Raw genomic sequence first — 16412 nt, 5'->3', positions numbered from 1 at the left:
TTTCAAGTGGTTTTAGTCAGGAATTGAAAAAGCAGGAAAAATGGTTTAATTGAAATTCTTCTTTAAGTGGATCATATCTTTTGTTTTGGCTTTTTTTTTTTTGTTTCTGCTAAGGCATGGCTAAGAATATGCACAATTGGTCAGTTTACAAAATAGATTTTATAGCTCTGTATGAAAGAGACCTGGAAATCACAGAGAATTAACAAGGCTTGAGATAAATAGCAAATTGAAGGTAAATGCAAAATTTTGGTATTGGCAAATAGAATCCTGATAATCTTATGCTTTCAAGAATTAATGGTTTGAAAATGAAAATAACAGAGTCCAGCATATAAACAGTATTCTAAAGTTGTAGAATGAGGAAGCTTGTATGGAATGAGGAAAAAGTCAGAATTATCACTGTAGGAATCTCTTGTATGCCTCACATAAATTGTGTATTGATATTTAGTCAGCTAGAATTAAGAAAGCAAGAGCAAATGGGAAGGAAATAGTTAAGGATGGCAACTGAAAAATATATTAGTTACATTTAACTATTGTGACAAAAAATAAAATAAACAAAACAGCATGGTAACCTGATAACCTGTGAAAGGTGTGTACATATTTGAGATGCTTAGGAATCTACCCTATACAGTACACTTTTCAAATCTTGAGTTATTCAAAAATAGGATGAATTAAGCAAAGCGGACTCGGAGGTGGAAAACAGAAAACGTCGTTGGCAGCACTATGAAGACAGAAAGAAAGAACATTTGGCTTGCATAAAAAAACATAAAGAATTACTAGCTGCCAAAGAAAAAGAATTAGAGGTAAGTTTGTTTATTTTTAATGGAAGGCTTATGGTCAAGATCCTTTGAAAACTTGGTAATGAATCATTCTCCTTGTACACCATACAAACCATGTTAATGCCCAGTTAAACTGAGTATTTTCTTAGCTGTATTCTAAGCTGTTCATGTCTAAATCAAGTAAAATTCACTTTGTATAAATGAATCAAGATCTCTCTTGTCTGGCAGAGCACCATCTCAGTCTTGATAGATAAGTTAATGGTTATCCACCTGGGACTCATTTTTCTACATTCATGCAATGCAAAGATTAGAATGCTTTAATCCTAAAATACATATTTTAAGTTAAATTGAATAGTATTGTTTTGCTTTTTGGATGCTAGCTTTTTTTCTCGTACAGATCACATGCCTGATCTTTTGCATACTTCACTAATCTGGCTTTACTGATGAACTCTATGGTCACATTCCTGAAGACTTCTGGAAGATTAGGCCCTGTTGAAATAGAGTACATTTAGTTCCTTATTTATCTGCATTAGATCAAGAACTGTGAACATATGAAAAATTCTCACATGGTTACAGTTCTTAGCACTGAAGTAACTACCTACATATGAACATCTAGAGTAAAGTTGTTGACAATAACAATTACTGTAATGACTGTACGCAAAGAACAATATGAAAACTTGCTTTTTCTTAGAGGTCTTGGTTTTTTCCATAGGACAAAATACTTGGTTTAAAAAGTCTGTTAGTCTTTGCAACAAGTAACAATTGAATTTCAAACATTACCGTAGGAAAAAACTGCCCAGGCTAGGCAAATCTACGCAGAGCGCATAGAAGTCAGCAGAACTGTTAAGAGTCTGGATGCAGAAATGAATCGCTTAAGAGAGCGGATCAATTCAGAAAAAAATCACCATGGGAACAGAGAAGAAATAATACAGTAAGTCATCTTTAATGTCTGTCTAGTTCAGGTAAGATGGAAGAGACTGGGGAAACAACAGTTTTCTTACACTGAATTTAATACTTAAGTGATGTATGAAGACTTAGAAACGTGCTGTGATGATTGTATAGCCAATCATTACTGAATCACAGAATCACAGAATCTCTAGGTTGGAAGAGACCTCAAGATCATCGAGTCCAACCTCTGACCTAACACTAACAGTCCCCACTAAACCATATCCCTAAGTTCTACATCTAAACGTCTTTTGAAGACTTCCAGGGATGGTGACTCAACCACCTCCCTGGGCAGCCTGTTCCAATGTCTAACAACCCTTTCAGTAAAGAAATTCTTCCTAACATCTAACCTAAAACTCCCCTGGCGCAACTTTAGCCCATTCCCCCTCGTCCTGTCACCAGGCACATGGGAGAACAGGCCAACCCCCATCTCGCTAGAGCCTCCTTTAATGTACTTATACAGAGTGATAAGGTCACCCCTGAGCCTCCTTTTCTCTAGGCTGAACAAGCCCAGCTCCTTCAGCCGCTCCTCATAGGACTTGCTCTCCAGGCCCCTCACCAGCTTCGTCGCCCTTCTCTGGACCCGCTCAAGCACCTCGATGTCCTTCTTGTAGCGAGGGGCCCAGAACTGAACACAGTACTCGAGGTGCGGCCTCACCAGAGCCGAGTACAGGGGGACGATCACCTCCCTAGCCCTGCTGGTCACAGTGTTTCTGATACAAGCCAGGATGCCGTTGGCCTTCTTGGCCACCTGAGCACACTGCTGGCTCATATTCAGCCGACTGTCCACCATCACTCCCAGGTCCTTCTCTGCCTGGCAGCTCTCCAGCCATTCCTCTCCCAGCCTGTAGCTCTGCTTGGGGTTATTGCGCCCCAGGTGCAGGACCCGGCACTTGGCCTTGTTAAACTTCATACAGTTGACCTCAGCCCATCGGTGCAGCCTATCCAGATCCTCCTGCAGAGCCTTCCTACCCTCAAGCAGATCGACACACGCACCTAGCTTGGTGTCATCTGCAAACTTACTGAGGGTGCACTCAATGCCCTCATCCAGATCATTGATGAAGATGTTAAAGAGGACCGGCCCCAGCACCGAGCCCTGGGGGACGCCACTAGTGACTGGCCTCCAACTGGACTTGGCTCCATTTACCACAACTCTCTGGGCCCGGCTATCCAGCCAGTTTCTAACCCAACGAAGCGTGCGCCAGTCCAAGCCAAGAGCAGCCAGTGAATGGTCTTAGGAGAGTTGAACTGCCCCTGTAGTGATCTTACACAGGGTTGATACTCTGAGGTTACTAATAATCAGACACTTGCTCTTTTAGTATTTAGAGGTACCCCAGCTATGACTAGGTGGTGTGAACAAAGCTCACTTGCTCTGGGATGCACTGAGCATTAAGCATGCTTCTAGTTTGAGTAGCTAATGTAGAATTTAGGCAGTTACTTGAGGTTTTGACTGCATTTCAAGAAAAAAATTTTAAGAAATCATTCCTCGTGGATATGGGGAGCCCAATCACTATTTCTCCTTAGTGCGAGAGCTTCCATTTAAAAGGAAAACAAACTGAGGTAAAATGTAGTAGAATATCCTGAGTTGGAAGGAACCCTTAGTAATTTGACTTGTTTTCATTCGTGAAAGATAGCTTACCTAACATGCTGAAATGCTTTTAGCTTTAACTTAGAGCCTCACAAAACTTTTTTTTTTGTGTGAATGTTTTTTTGTTTGTTTGTTTGTTTCTTCAGCAATTGCTTGGTTTTAATGTAATGCATGCTAATGCTAGACTTTCTGTTAATTAAAACAGACAATTTCTTGATGCAAAGGAAAGATACGAAGATGCAAACATTAAAGTAAAGAACTTAAAGAGATTTATTATGCTGCTGGAAGAAATAATGACACAAAGATTCAGAATATATCGACAGTTCCTAAGGTAAGTTAATTATGCTGTAATTTCAGATGATTAGTATGTAGGTATGTGTTTCTTCAATAATGTCTTTAGAAAATAAACAAACAACTGTTCCACACATAAGATTATATTTATTATAATTTGAATGAAGAGCTGAACAGCTACAAAGTATTTTCTTTTGACTTGCTGGCAGAGGTGTGTGGTTCAGTGCTGTCTGAGATTGCATTCTGTGGCCAACAAAATAAACTGGTGATACGTAAATTTTGCCTGTACTCCAGAGTAAATTACAGAGCAAACCCTTGAGAATTAGGTATTGTAAAGATGGTATTCGTGATGGTCTTAGAGTTAAACCTGTTTCAGAGCCTAAATGTTAATGCTAAAGTTATAGATCCTTATCATTGGAAATTTTCAAATATCAGGCTGACTGATATGTCACACATGGTTAGGTATACATGAGATTCATTTTGACAGTACTTTTTTTGATTTTCTTTAACATTCTTGAAAGTAGAGATACTTGCTTTAAACAAGGCAGCAGGTATGAGACAGTTTGAGGAAGCTGTGAGTGAGTGCTCTGACACACTTGACAGATCATACAGATTACCTGATATTGGACAGACCAGGGACAGAAGTGATACCTTTTTTATTTCAGGTCCCATAATACTTCTGAGGTGAGGCAGTGCACAGCTGATGACTCTCAAAGTTCTAGTGATTGTGTCAGCACAGCTACTAGTCCTTTGCCTTACTTTTGCCTTGCATAGTTTTTTAACTTCATCTTGCTCTCAGTATCAATATTATTATGTCTGACAATTTAGAGTCTCCCTGGACTGACAGATGGAAAAACAACATGAATCAGTTGAGGCTGCAAATATTTTTCTTCACACCACAGGCCTCAGCAATGCACGCTCAATCCAAGACAGTTCTGTTTCAGTACTGGTTTTGGACAGTAAAATATCAGCAACATGCTAACGTTGAAATAATCCAGCCTATCATCCGTTTTCATTAAGTCTAGTTATCAGTGGTATGCTCCCATAACTTCATTGTGGGCAGCCACTCCTTCTCTGCCCTATGCTGAAAAAACATTCAGGATTTTTATTCAGGTCCTGTTATTTGACAGCTGTCAGTCTGACATAGTGTCTGTACTGGGAGTGCACTGCTTTTCTTGCTGCAGTCCCTTACTGTCCTTTATATATGTATATGTATATATATACACATTTTTTTTTTTTTTTTTTTTTTTTTCAGCAGAAATTGAGGGATATATGTGTTGGTTCTGCTTCTTGTACTTTTCAGTCTGGGATTTGGATGGGATTGCCAGTACAATCTTGAGAGATAATAATGATCAAAAGAATCCTATCTTTTGCGTTGGAAGTATAGAAATGCCAGTTGATAAATTTGTACCGGCAGAATCTGGTACTTGCCTTTTGGGGCCTATAAGGGTCAAACTGAATCTTGTTCCTAGTGCTTGAATTTGAATACGAATCATGGAATCATAGAATGGTCCCACTCTAATGTGTACTAAAGAACCATAGTAAATTCTTGGAGGAACAGTGTTGTATTGTCTGCTGGAGAATTATGTACTAGAATTGAGGAAGGAAGGGAGTGCAGAGGGAATCAACAATGTTTAATTCTTGGAGTCTAGCAGAGTCCTTGTAAATTTTTCACTATAGTAACAATGCAGCACTAACAGTGGATAGGGAAATAGCAGTGGAGTCTGGTTATTTCATGGTGAAGTTGCGAAAGAAGCACGTCAAAAGCTTCTAGTCGATTACAGAATCACAGAATCTCACAGAATTGAAGCAGGGATTAAATTCACAGAAAATATAATCTCTGTATTTCTGTATTTCTACACTTGTTATGTTGTGTCTTTAATTTCTCTCCGATGTTAACTGTTTGAGATTTGGGGAAAAAAAGATGATGATGTGAAACCGTTGATTAAAAAATTTGCTGTCACTTTTTCAAGTATCTTTAAACTTGGTGAGCTAATGTTTGTTTGCATGATTTAACTGATTTAAGGCTCCTTTCTTTACGATGCAAACTGTACTTCGACTACTTATTACGCATTCGAGCTTGCTGTGGAAAAATACTTTTCGACCACAAGAATGAGACACTTTCAATAACAGTAAGTTATTTGATATTATTTGAAGTATGATAATGCGTGTTAAAATAGTGTGGTTTTTTGTTTGCTTTTAGTGTCAGCTGCTAGAGCATGTATTGCAAAGAATAGAATTGTTCTCCCCTCTCCAAGAAGTGATATGCCAAATTGTAGCACACTGTTGAAAACAAACAAGAATAAAGCCAAACTGTATCATTGTCTTTAATGGGGATGTTGCTAGATAACATAGAATAACAGGAAGATTTACTTTTTATGATTGTGTAACATCTTACTGCCTTTAAGTGGTTGATGGCTTCCATATTATGTTTTCTCTGTATTCTGTAAGTTTGTATCTTTTAACATGCTTCCCAGAAAGTCTTAGTCACAGAACATTTATTTATTTATTCTGTGGGAGACTTTGCTTTTAGGATTTGAGGAGGAAAATGTGTAGTGATGACACAAATACTTGTTGACACGCTCTTCATTAAACAGGTGAAGGATAGATACCCAAAAAACTCAACTTCATATTTTATGGATTCAGTTTATTGCCTGTCTTTCTTTTTACGTTTTTTGTGACTCATATTTCATGTTTATCATGCATAAAATTTAAATATAGTCAAGGAAGATTAAAAAGAAAAAAAATCTTCCTGCTTAGTTCATTAAAAGTAATATAATTAGCAAGACAAGAAAATACTGAAGCTTAATCCTAAATGGAGAGTGCCACAAGGTGTCATCATAATTAGTGGAGGGGAGTGACTGTTTACAACGATTCACTTGTTCTGGTAAACTTCCTCCTTTAAGCTACTATTGTGAATCAATTACCTGCTTTTCTATTACAACTGGTAGCTATTGGATTTTACTGTGATATAATTACATTTGTTGACAGTTATTTAATCTGTTTAATAGGTATTAAAATAGAGAATTGAATAAGAAAACATTGGCAGAGTCATCTGTTTAATCTGTTCAGTGTATCTTACTATGATGGAGAAAGTTGCAGTGATCTCAAAAATGGCTAGGAGCCATTTCATTCTGAATTCTTTCCAGAGTGGCAGTGAAGTACATAAGCTGTTCCTCAAGTGATCTCTCTGTTCATATGTAACATGTTTGCAGTTCCAATAACTTTTTTTTCTTTTTTTAGGAAGTCTCCAAGTTTAAAAAGTATTTTATTATCTTTATTTCAAGGTTCAGCCTGGAGAGGAAGACAAAGCTGCTCTTAACGATGTGAGATCGTTATCAGGAGGTGAACGTTCCTTCTCAACAGTTTGTTTCATTCTTTCTCTGTGGTCCATTACTGAATCTCCTTTCAGATGTTTGGATGAATTTGATGTCTACATGGTATAGTTCAAACTACATTTGCTATTCTGATTTGTATAAATTAGCAAAATAGTTGATTTGTGACCTGTGGTTGGTTAGAAATTTAAAATACTATAGGTAACAGTTAGTGATATTAAACAGAAGTGCTCATTAGGGGTCTTGTTTAGTGACTTTTTGAGCTTAGTGACTTTTTTTGAAGCTTAATGTTTTATAATTGGCACTAAGAACTAGGAATATCATGTTACTCTGCAAGTTCAAATCTCAGTTCAGCTGAAAAATCATAAAATAAAGGTTTTTACTTCCCTGGGCAGTTACTGTTTTTGTCAGAGGTTGCCTCTGTATGATGGTGTGATGGTGTGACAGTCCTTGGCTTAGCACATGCCTTGGCTTCTATGATACATATTTACATCTTTATGATACATATATGTGTATATATATCATAATATATATATGTGTGTATATATATATATATAATGTTAAATATGCATTTTTTCAGTGCAGATATAGCAGTTGATTCGGTACTCAGATAATTGTTTTGTACCTACTTTCCAAGATGCTGAAATTCAGATTAACGAATAGGAAATACTAATGGCAGCTAAAACTGATCTTTGTGATACACATCATCTTTGTGTATCACTTCCCTGGAGAACTAGTTCCATGAGACAAAGACAGTAGTTGATGATGATTTTTTTTTTCTTTGGATTCAGTGTCCCTCACACATTAAATCAATGATTTATTTACTGAAATCAAAGACCTAGAAGAAAGAAAAAAACAGGTGGTGTACTTTATACATAAAGAATACCAGGAAGGAACATCTGCATCTAAGGTGGTCAAGCAGACATACTTCAGCATATGTTAAATGTCTGAGGTTTCCCTGTTATAGAATCAGTGATGTAATCATTGATTCCACAAACAAACTTGAAAAGCTCTCATCTTATCATCTTACTCAATTTGTATTATCTTACAAATTAGTTGTACTGAAGTTTATTCATATGTCCAGAAAAAGATGGATAGTCAAAACTGTAGCCCTGCAGAGAACTTAGATGTCTTTTATTCTGTAAATAATTCCTCAACACTTGTTTTTCTACTGCTGTGCCAATAAGCACACCATACTGTTTCCACATTACATCTGTAGTTACTTCTGCTGTAATCCTGGAGACCCACCACAAGAGGACCCCATCAGCCTTTTTATAAGGGAGATAGCTAGATTCATGTGTGATGGTGTGGAAGCAGAGTGTTATTTAACCCCTGCTCACCATATCCTCACATATTGAAAAATATACATATTTTTCAATAAGCCTACGCAAGGATGTTTTTAGAAATAAATAAATAATCTGGCTACAAAGTAACTTAGGTTTCATGTAGCCCTTAAATCCTTTCAGATAATTTTGAGGCAGAAATTTATAAGAAATGTTATTCAACTAAAATAAAGTTCATCTTAGCATACCAATAAAGAAGTATTACACGTGTATATAAAAGCTGGTAGAAAAATAATGTGAGTAGGAGTGTGATTGTTCTGATAGAAGCTGATAGATTGTTCTGATAGATAGATATTTTGTGTGTATATTAAAGTAAAGTTTTAAGATTTCCCAAACTTTATTTCATAGCTTTTAGAATTTAACCCTAGTATTTCTCCAGTGTTGTTTCTGTTTATCTGAGCTTTACCGTCTATATATTACTTTAGGTAGGTCTTAGTATTAAGATACTTTCTAATTTATTTATTACTAGGTAGCTGTCCTAATCTGTGCAATAAGAAGTCAGTGAAGTATACAGTCAGTATTCACTGATAAATATTATGTCTTTAGGACATGGTTAACAGAAGAATTGCAATGGATATGATTCTGAAGGTGGCTGACTCTCAGCGTCATCGGCAGTTCATTTTGCTCACCCCACAAAGCATGAGGTAATAATGTTGTGTTGTATTTCCTAGTAGAAGTAGGACATGAAAGTTGTATTGCAATGAGTATCACTTGAAAGAAGGAAATCTGAGGAGAATTTTTGTGATTTTCAGTGGTAGAACATTAACAATCAAGCAGTTCATTGCTGATGTTTTTAAGAACTTAGGAGAATATTTTCCACTTTTCCATATGTAATGTGGTAATTCAGTGAAACTTGAATCATTTTATCGAAAGTAGAGGAGCTTTTTGAAATGATTCCTTGCATGGAGCCAGGTGGTCTCCTGGTCTCCCATCAGAAAACGGATAGAATATTCTGTGTTTGTCTAATTTTCCTATTAGTATTGCTGTACTTTTAACAGGCTTATGTTACTTGAGTTGACTTTTTTAAATCTACAAGCTGATAGCTTGCTGTTGTGTTTTTTTTTTTGTTTGTTTGTTTGTTTTTGTAGCACCCAGATCTTTTTAAAACAAACAAACAAACAACAGTCCTCCATATAATTCTATGGTAAAGCCATGCCCAGTTAAGGGGACAGTCACTGTCTAACCTTATTCATCCAGTTCTTCTCTACAAGCCAGAAGTAATCAGTGAAGCCTGCAGAGGATAATTCTTATCACATTTTCTCTTCTCTCCTCTCTTCTCTTTTCTTGTCTCCTGCGAAATATACAAAGATCTTAAGCAATCTTCAAAATTAGGTTAATTTATTGTAATTATCTTGCCTTCTTAATACCTGGAGGGTGGGGGGCGGGGTGTTCAACATGTTACTTAATGGAAATGCTTTGAGGGAATTTCTCAAACTATTCAATAAAATAGTAGGAGCTATCACTGGAGAAGCCAGAATATGTGTTTAGTAACTTCATTCTTAGTATGATGAGAGTAATTATACGTATATAAAGTGTGTGCCCCTTCAGGATCTGTAAGGCAAATAAGAACCATATTTAATTGTTACTTACATTGGAGTTTCTCTTAAAAAGTATCTTTTCTGTAACTAACATAGTCTAATTGTTAAAAATTGAAGGATTGAGATGTATCATTGAGGATCTGTCACCTGAAGCTTTCATTCGTCTTGCTCCAGTATCAGTTCAGTGAAGCCAGATCTTCATCCCATGCTACTGTTTTAAAAGGGTCCAAGAAAATAGATGCAGTAATTTTAAGGCCAATATGTAATGGAAAGAATCAAATGGAAACAATAAGTTTGTGGAGAAGGTGCACTATTTAAATGATGCATACTTTATTTTTAGTTCTCTGCCTACGAGCTCTCATATTCGAATCCTCCGAATGCAAGACCCTGAAAGAGGCCAAACACAGTTGAATTTCCATAATAGGAATGAAGAAGAAGAAGATGATTGAGTATAAATTGTATGAATATGGCACAATATTGAGGATAAATGTACATTGATGCTTGTAAATTCCAGTTGATACTGCCTGTTGCTGGATAAGAGGCCCTCTTGTTAAATACCCTCAGGAAAATAAGTAGTTCCTGGTTTTTATTTTTTTAATCTCAGAACTACTTGGATGTGTTCTTATAGCCCAAGGATAAGAACAATTTTCATGGAATCAACTGAGCATTCAGGGTTTTATTTTAATGAACAACTACTAGTTTTTCTTTCCTTGGGGGAAGGAGAGAGGGTGGGAGAAAGGGGGATATGACATGTATTTTGTATAACTGTGGAGTACTATTTTAATAAACTATGGGAACTAATACTTGTGACAATGATTTAGCGTCTCTGCACTCTTCAAACTGGCCTTGAGTTTAAAATCTGGTTTTCTGCTTATCTCTGCTTTATTTCTTGAATGTGTGCTAATACATGCAGTAAAACGTTTGTTTATTTACAGCGGAACCACAGGAGCTGAACGTGTAAAATTATTGCTTTTTTTTCATAATTCCAAAATTTCATAATTTTGAAAATGAAGAACTTTTTTCAGTTTATTTTCTGAGCAGGAAAAAGTATTGATTCCTAAATTTTATAGGGACTAGCTTGTGTGTCTTAGGACATGTGCTTATAAAAACAAGCAAATCATGTCTTCAAAATTTTATATTCTTAATTCCAATTCTTGCACAGACTAAGTTCGCAGGTATGCATTATGTTAACAAAATGATAGGAGTCCTTCAACATAGAGGAGCAAAGTGGTGTAGTTTTAAGAAATAATATAGTAACTTAGAGTAACTTTTCTAGATTGTGGGCTTCCCAACCCACCCCACTGCCCCACACCTCGACTATACTTGAGTTGTTAAAATAAAATTGAGTCTTACTTTTAAAAAATTATATTTATTGGGGGGATAGAAGGAGAAAGAATAGCCAGGTTTTTTAAATTGCCACAAATTAACTTTAATTCTATCCTGTTCTCCTCTCTCCAGGAATTCGCAATTATTGGGAGCTCTTCAGAAACAATCAATTTATTCAGCCACTAGGCATAATTCTGTTTGTTTGGTTTTGGATGATACAGGAGCCATTAAGATTATTCAAAGAACAGCTCTATAGATTCCAGAATTATTTACTGAATAGCAACTCCTCAATAAAATATCTTTACAGTTTAAGTTTAAAGTGAATGTAGCCAAAATTTAAAAGCCAAATTTAGTTTTAGTCACTGGATGGTATTTTGTGTTTATTAAAGCTGTTTAGTTTTTACGCAAGTATTTGTTAAATTTGTGGGTATCTATCTCTAAAATATGAAAACTAGCTGAGAACTGAAGGAAATAGGCTAGAACTACAGTTGGTTTTCTTGGTGCATTCTAACTTTAGGAATTAAATCTAGTGATCTTTTAAAGACTTTGAATGTTTACTTCTGAAAACCTAGGGTAATGGCCAACACCAGACTTGCAGCACGCTTGCCATGTCTAAGAGGAGGTTACTGACAAAACAAAGCCAGGCTTTTCATTGAAGTGTAGAGCAGGGGCACAAGAGACAGTGGCCCGACATTGAAATGTGGATGTTCTGGCTAGATAATCATGTGAGGGGTTGTTCACGATAAGGATGAGGCGTTTAAACATATTGTCCTGACGGGTTGTAGAACCTCTATCCTTGGAGGCTTTCAGGTTCTGAATACTGCTGCACCTCCTTCAAGCAAGAGATTGCACTAGAGTTCCCCAGAGGTTCCTACCAAACTCAAGGATCCCACAATCCTGTGAATAGAATGAAATGGAAGATACTTACAACTTGTTTAGAATCATGTGAAAACAGCATGGGAGGACATATGCAGATTGCATACTTGGCAAAGCTTTTCTGGAATGTGAACCCAGCTTGTGTTTTGGGGTGAGTCTGCAATACTCTTACGTGGTCTTGAGCCACCTGTTCAGTTTGACTTGACTTTATGCTGGAACTGGAGTATATTTCAGACCCTTTTACAGTGAGAACTGTAAAGCTTTTTTTTTTTTTTTTTTAGCTGCCAAAAAAATAAGCAAGAGTGCAGAGGCAGGAGGGAGAAAAATGTTTATCTCCATTATTATTTTTATAATGGCTTGCGGGGAGAAAAGAGGTTAAGGAAAATTACCCCGTTCCTACTGAGCTAACACTTCAGATTTCTCTCAAGTTTTCTACAGATTTACTTGAAATATTGGAGGAATTGGCAATGACTCTGGTCTTTGATTCAAATCATATCCTGTATTTATTCGAATATGCCATTGTACTTGATGAAAATGTGTGCTTGCCTGTATAATAATTATAAGTAACTGGTTTCATGATAGAGGATTAGCTCTAAATAAACAATTACTGAAACAGTTGCTTGGATACACTTATTTTTGCAGCGATTCTACCAAGCTCTCAAAGCTATCTTATTCTTGGTTCTTTGGGTTTACTATACCAACTACCTGGAGATGATGTTACATTTGAGACTGTTTGAGCTGTTGGCCGTTTTGGATGGCAATGCAGTCAATAAAGGACGCATTAAATTAAATGGAGCCTGTCAAGCTACATAAATTTGAGGCGCAGGGAAATGCAGAATGATGTACTGATGCCCTAATAAGTATGTGGAAGCAAAAGATGCATAAAATCCCAGGATTATTCAACATCCTCTCTACCATTAGTAATTGAAGACTAGGTAGAAACAATGGGCATGCCGTACTCAGAAATATGTTAGATTTTTCAGAATTTTTAAGTTACAGCCAAACATACAAAGTATACTGCTATTTAATTTGGCAAGAATACTACCTGTGTAGGCGAAGTAAAATTCTGTTTTTTAAAAAATAATGTAATTGAAACTTCTACACTTCGTTGTTTGGAATATGAGGAAAATTAAATAGGAGAGGATGGCTGTGGTTGTGGTCATGATTGATTCCCCTCCCTCCCCCCTGAAATATGTTTGTTAGCAAAATGTGTTAAGCAGCGTGGTGTTTTTCCCTCAATTTTAAGATGAGCTTCACTTTAATATTTGAAAGTGGAGAGTATGATTCGTTTTGTCATGTTTTATTGTCTGATTTTTAGCTACTGGGAGTACTGTCTTATTTCATAAGGCAAAGAAGAAATATCAAACATGCAGTAGTGAGCTTTTCAGACAACTTTTTTTTTTTTTTTTTTTTTTTTTTTTTTTTTTTTTTTTTACCTACGAGCAATGGCCTTTATTTAAAGCAATGGAGCAACTGGAAAACCTTGTGTATAGGAAAGATTATCTGCAGTCTGATAGTTCTCCATGCTTTCCTAGGGCTGTGCAAAACTCATACTTGCCACGGCATAGACAAACTTGATTGCATGTAGAACTGAGGACAAAAGGGGGTTCTCTCGACTACCTCTTCTCGATAATCATGCTGTAAGGTTAATTTATCAATAACAATTTTTTGATAATATCGCTTTATTTTATGCCTATATTGGTTTCATATCATACTGTAAGAGGAAAGACTCTTACTTTCTGGGGAAACCATTAAAAGACCAGGTTTAGGCCAAGCAAATAAACTGTATTTGACTTCCAGCTGGCTGAAAAAGTTATGTAAGCACAGGTCTTGTAGGTATACTGTTAAATCTTAGCATTAACATCTTAGAGGATAAACAGCTGTTCTGTTAGTAACACAAGCACTACAACTGTTGGTTTTGTATAATATGACTTCTACCGAGTGAGTGAAAAGAAGTTTTCTTCATGCTTTCATAATGAAATATATATATATTTCCCAGTAGTACAGTGACACATAATTAAAGATAGAACTTTTTTTTTTCCTGTTACCATGCTGAAGATGTGAAATAAGAATTAGGGGAAAAGGTCAAATGTTATAAATTTATTTTGGGACATATATATTGCAACCTCTGTGGAAGCTTTTGAAAATTCAGGCAAAGATCAATACACTTCCAATAAAACCTTTAAACTTCCAATAAAACAATATTTTAAACATTATATATATATATTTATATATACTTTTAAAGGGATCATTTTAGCAGGATTTGCTTTTTTATACTGCATTCCTCTGACATAGCTCTTTCCAGATTGAAGGGATGCAAATGAGGTAAGAATTAAGGCAAACCTAAAAGGCATGCAAATGAAGTACATTTATATCCACTGACAATACAAGCACGTGTGGATCAGACTCAAGAACTGAGGAAGTCTTCCCTCTGTCTGTCCAATACTACTTTACAGCAGAATGGTGACATGGTTTATAATAAACAGTTAACATTACCGTGGGAATTCAGTGTCACTAACATTACTCAGTCTAGGAGACACAGAGCTAGCATCAGTAAAACATGAACAATAAATAATATTCACTGCAGCACAGGACTGCTGCACAGGCTTCAGAGGAATAGGGCTGTTATGAAATGACAGTGCACACATCACGTTGTGGCAGTTTATTTTTATAATATATACTTTTAAAATTCTTTAGCAAATGACATTCTCATGCACACAAGTGTTTCAAACACAAGAAGCAAGTCCATTTATAGGTAGTCCAAGCAAATTTTTGTGTGTGTGGAAATAGCTGCAAACTGAATGGAACATTAAACTTCTGTGCAGTCTATGATGCATTGTACACAAGCTCATTTTTGAATGTCACACTGCAGGAGTAATACAATGGAAGGATCACTCTTTGCAGCTTCTTTGAATTCATCCAGTGTGATCTGGTCGTCTTTGTTCTTATCCATCTTACTGAAGATCTTGTCTACCCGCTGCTCAGGCGTCAGACCATCCTCATTCATTTTCATCATTATCACAGTGCCCACCATTTTGTAGATGGCCTTTGGGAAGAAACCACATAGAAAACTCAACATACGATGAACTAGATTTTTGTTTTTTCCTGATCAAATTCTGGAATGATATTCTAACAATAAACTGATAGCCAGTTTCCCTGAGGATTTTTCTTTTTCTTAGAATCTGATGTTCTTTCACTTAAAACGAGGAAGAATGGATTTTCCTTTCTTCTTTAAATGTTTCTTTAAATGGTTGCATTTTGTATATTGGAGTAAATTTCTTTGGTTTTCTGTTTTACAGTGCAAAGCTTTTGTAACCTATTCCCTGGATGAACTATTTGTTTCATTTTCGTCATTCCCTTGAGCTATCCCACATAAACTATGAATAAACAGTTTTAGAAGTTACCTCCTTTCAAAAGCTTTCCATACGTATGTGTGAGCAAAGTCAGGTAAACTACACTTCCCCTTATATATGACGGTTGTCTTAAATCTTAAAGCCCGCCTGTGAAAGCTCACTTAAAATACTGTGGTGTTATCCCTGTAAATTTCTGCAATCGTTTAAAGCTAATCTCCATTAAGCTTTCAGCCACTCAAGCTACAAAACAGTAATTTCATGGGTGTCAAGTGGTTTTGAGATGAGCTTTGTAAATCCTTTGCTCTGCTGTTTTTATGCTTAATCCATTCATCAGAAAACAAATTTACCTCTTGATATTTAAGAGCTTATATGCACATATGTAATTGCAGCAATTCTCAAAGATTACGCATCTATTAAAATGGTAGTGTGTTTGTACCACATAGGCATGAGTCAGTATAGGATATATATATAAGATGCACTTTTTAATGATACAGTGCAAAGTCTCATGTGCTTAAAGTCTAAAAGGTACGTAAAAGAGTAATTAAACTTCACTAATGTTCAGACGTTCTTTTTGAGTGCCACATTGTTCTCACCTCTATAATTTCCAGCATTTCCACTCTTGTAATTTTACCATCACCATCTAGGTCGTACATGTTGAAGGCCCAGTTTAGCTTTTGCTCAAAGCTGCCTCTAGAGGTGATGGACAGTGCACAAATGAACTCTCTGAAGTCGATGGTCCCATCTCCATTTTTATCAAAGGTTCGGAAGGCATGCTGGGCAAACTTTGAAGCATCTCCATACGGAAAGAACTGCAAAATAAAATAATAAACAGAACTGTGGGCAATGCAAGGGAGCACGCTATGCACCTGCCTGCAAAATACCAAAGTAAGAAATTTATGAAGATTTGCTGGTGGGCTTTGTGTAAAACTGAAAAGATGCAAGGTAAACTTCTGCAATAGTTAAAGTGTAATAATTATTAAAAAAAAAAATTATTCTTATGAAAATCTGTTAGCTTACTGCAAACAGTGTTACAGATTTAAT

The 16412-nt window shown here is 36.2% G+C and overlaps 2 protein-coding genes across 10 annotated transcripts in view; one reads left to right on the top strand and one right to left on the bottom strand.

The window, feature by feature from the left end:
• Positions 1-10617, top strand: part of SMC6 (structural maintenance of chromosomes 6) — a 33856-nt gene extending 23239 nt beyond the window's left edge. For 2 of the 4 annotated variants that reach the window (XM_005015048.6, XM_005015051.6), the window contains exons 22-28: positions 663-800; positions 1562-1707; positions 3515-3640; positions 5627-5732; positions 6888-7040; positions 8825-8922; positions 10157-10617. In XM_005015048.6, the coding sequence (XP_005015105.1) occupies positions 663-800; positions 1562-1707; positions 3515-3640; positions 5627-5732; positions 6888-7040; positions 8825-8922; positions 10157-10265 (876 nt within the window). In that variant the 3' untranslated portion in view covers positions 10266-10617. Of the gene's footprint in view, positions 1-662; positions 801-1561; positions 1708-3514; positions 3641-5626; positions 5733-6887; positions 7041-8824; positions 8923-9933; positions 10084-10156 lie in introns of those variants that run through there. The other 2 variants (XR_002399868.4, XM_021269218.4) reach the window with 2 other exon arrangements.
• A 3486-nt stretch (positions 10618-14103) lies between these two features.
• The window catches only part of VSNL1 (visinin like 1), an 88270-nt gene continuing 85961 nt past the window's right edge, over positions 14104-16412 (bottom strand). For all 6 annotated transcript variants that reach the window (XM_027455263.3, XM_027455265.3, XM_027455266.3 and 3 more), the window contains exons 3-4: positions 15965-16180; positions 14104-15064 (exon numbers count right to left, since the gene is read on the bottom strand). In XM_027455263.3, the coding sequence (XP_027311064.1) occupies positions 14867-15064; positions 15965-16180 (414 nt within the window). In that variant the 3' untranslated portion in view covers positions 14104-14866. The remainder of the gene's footprint in view (positions 15065-15964; positions 16181-16412) is intronic.

The sequence above is a fragment of the Anas platyrhynchos genome, chromosome 3, assembly GCF_047663525.1.
Source record: "Anas platyrhynchos isolate ZD024472 breed Pekin duck chromosome 3, IASCAAS_PekinDuck_T2T, whole genome shotgun sequence".
NCBI lineage: Eukaryota > Metazoa > Chordata > Aves > Anseriformes > Anatidae > Anas > Anas platyrhynchos.
The sequence above is the reverse complement of the archived record's forward strand: the minus strand, read 5'-3'. Positions and strand labels throughout refer to the sequence as shown.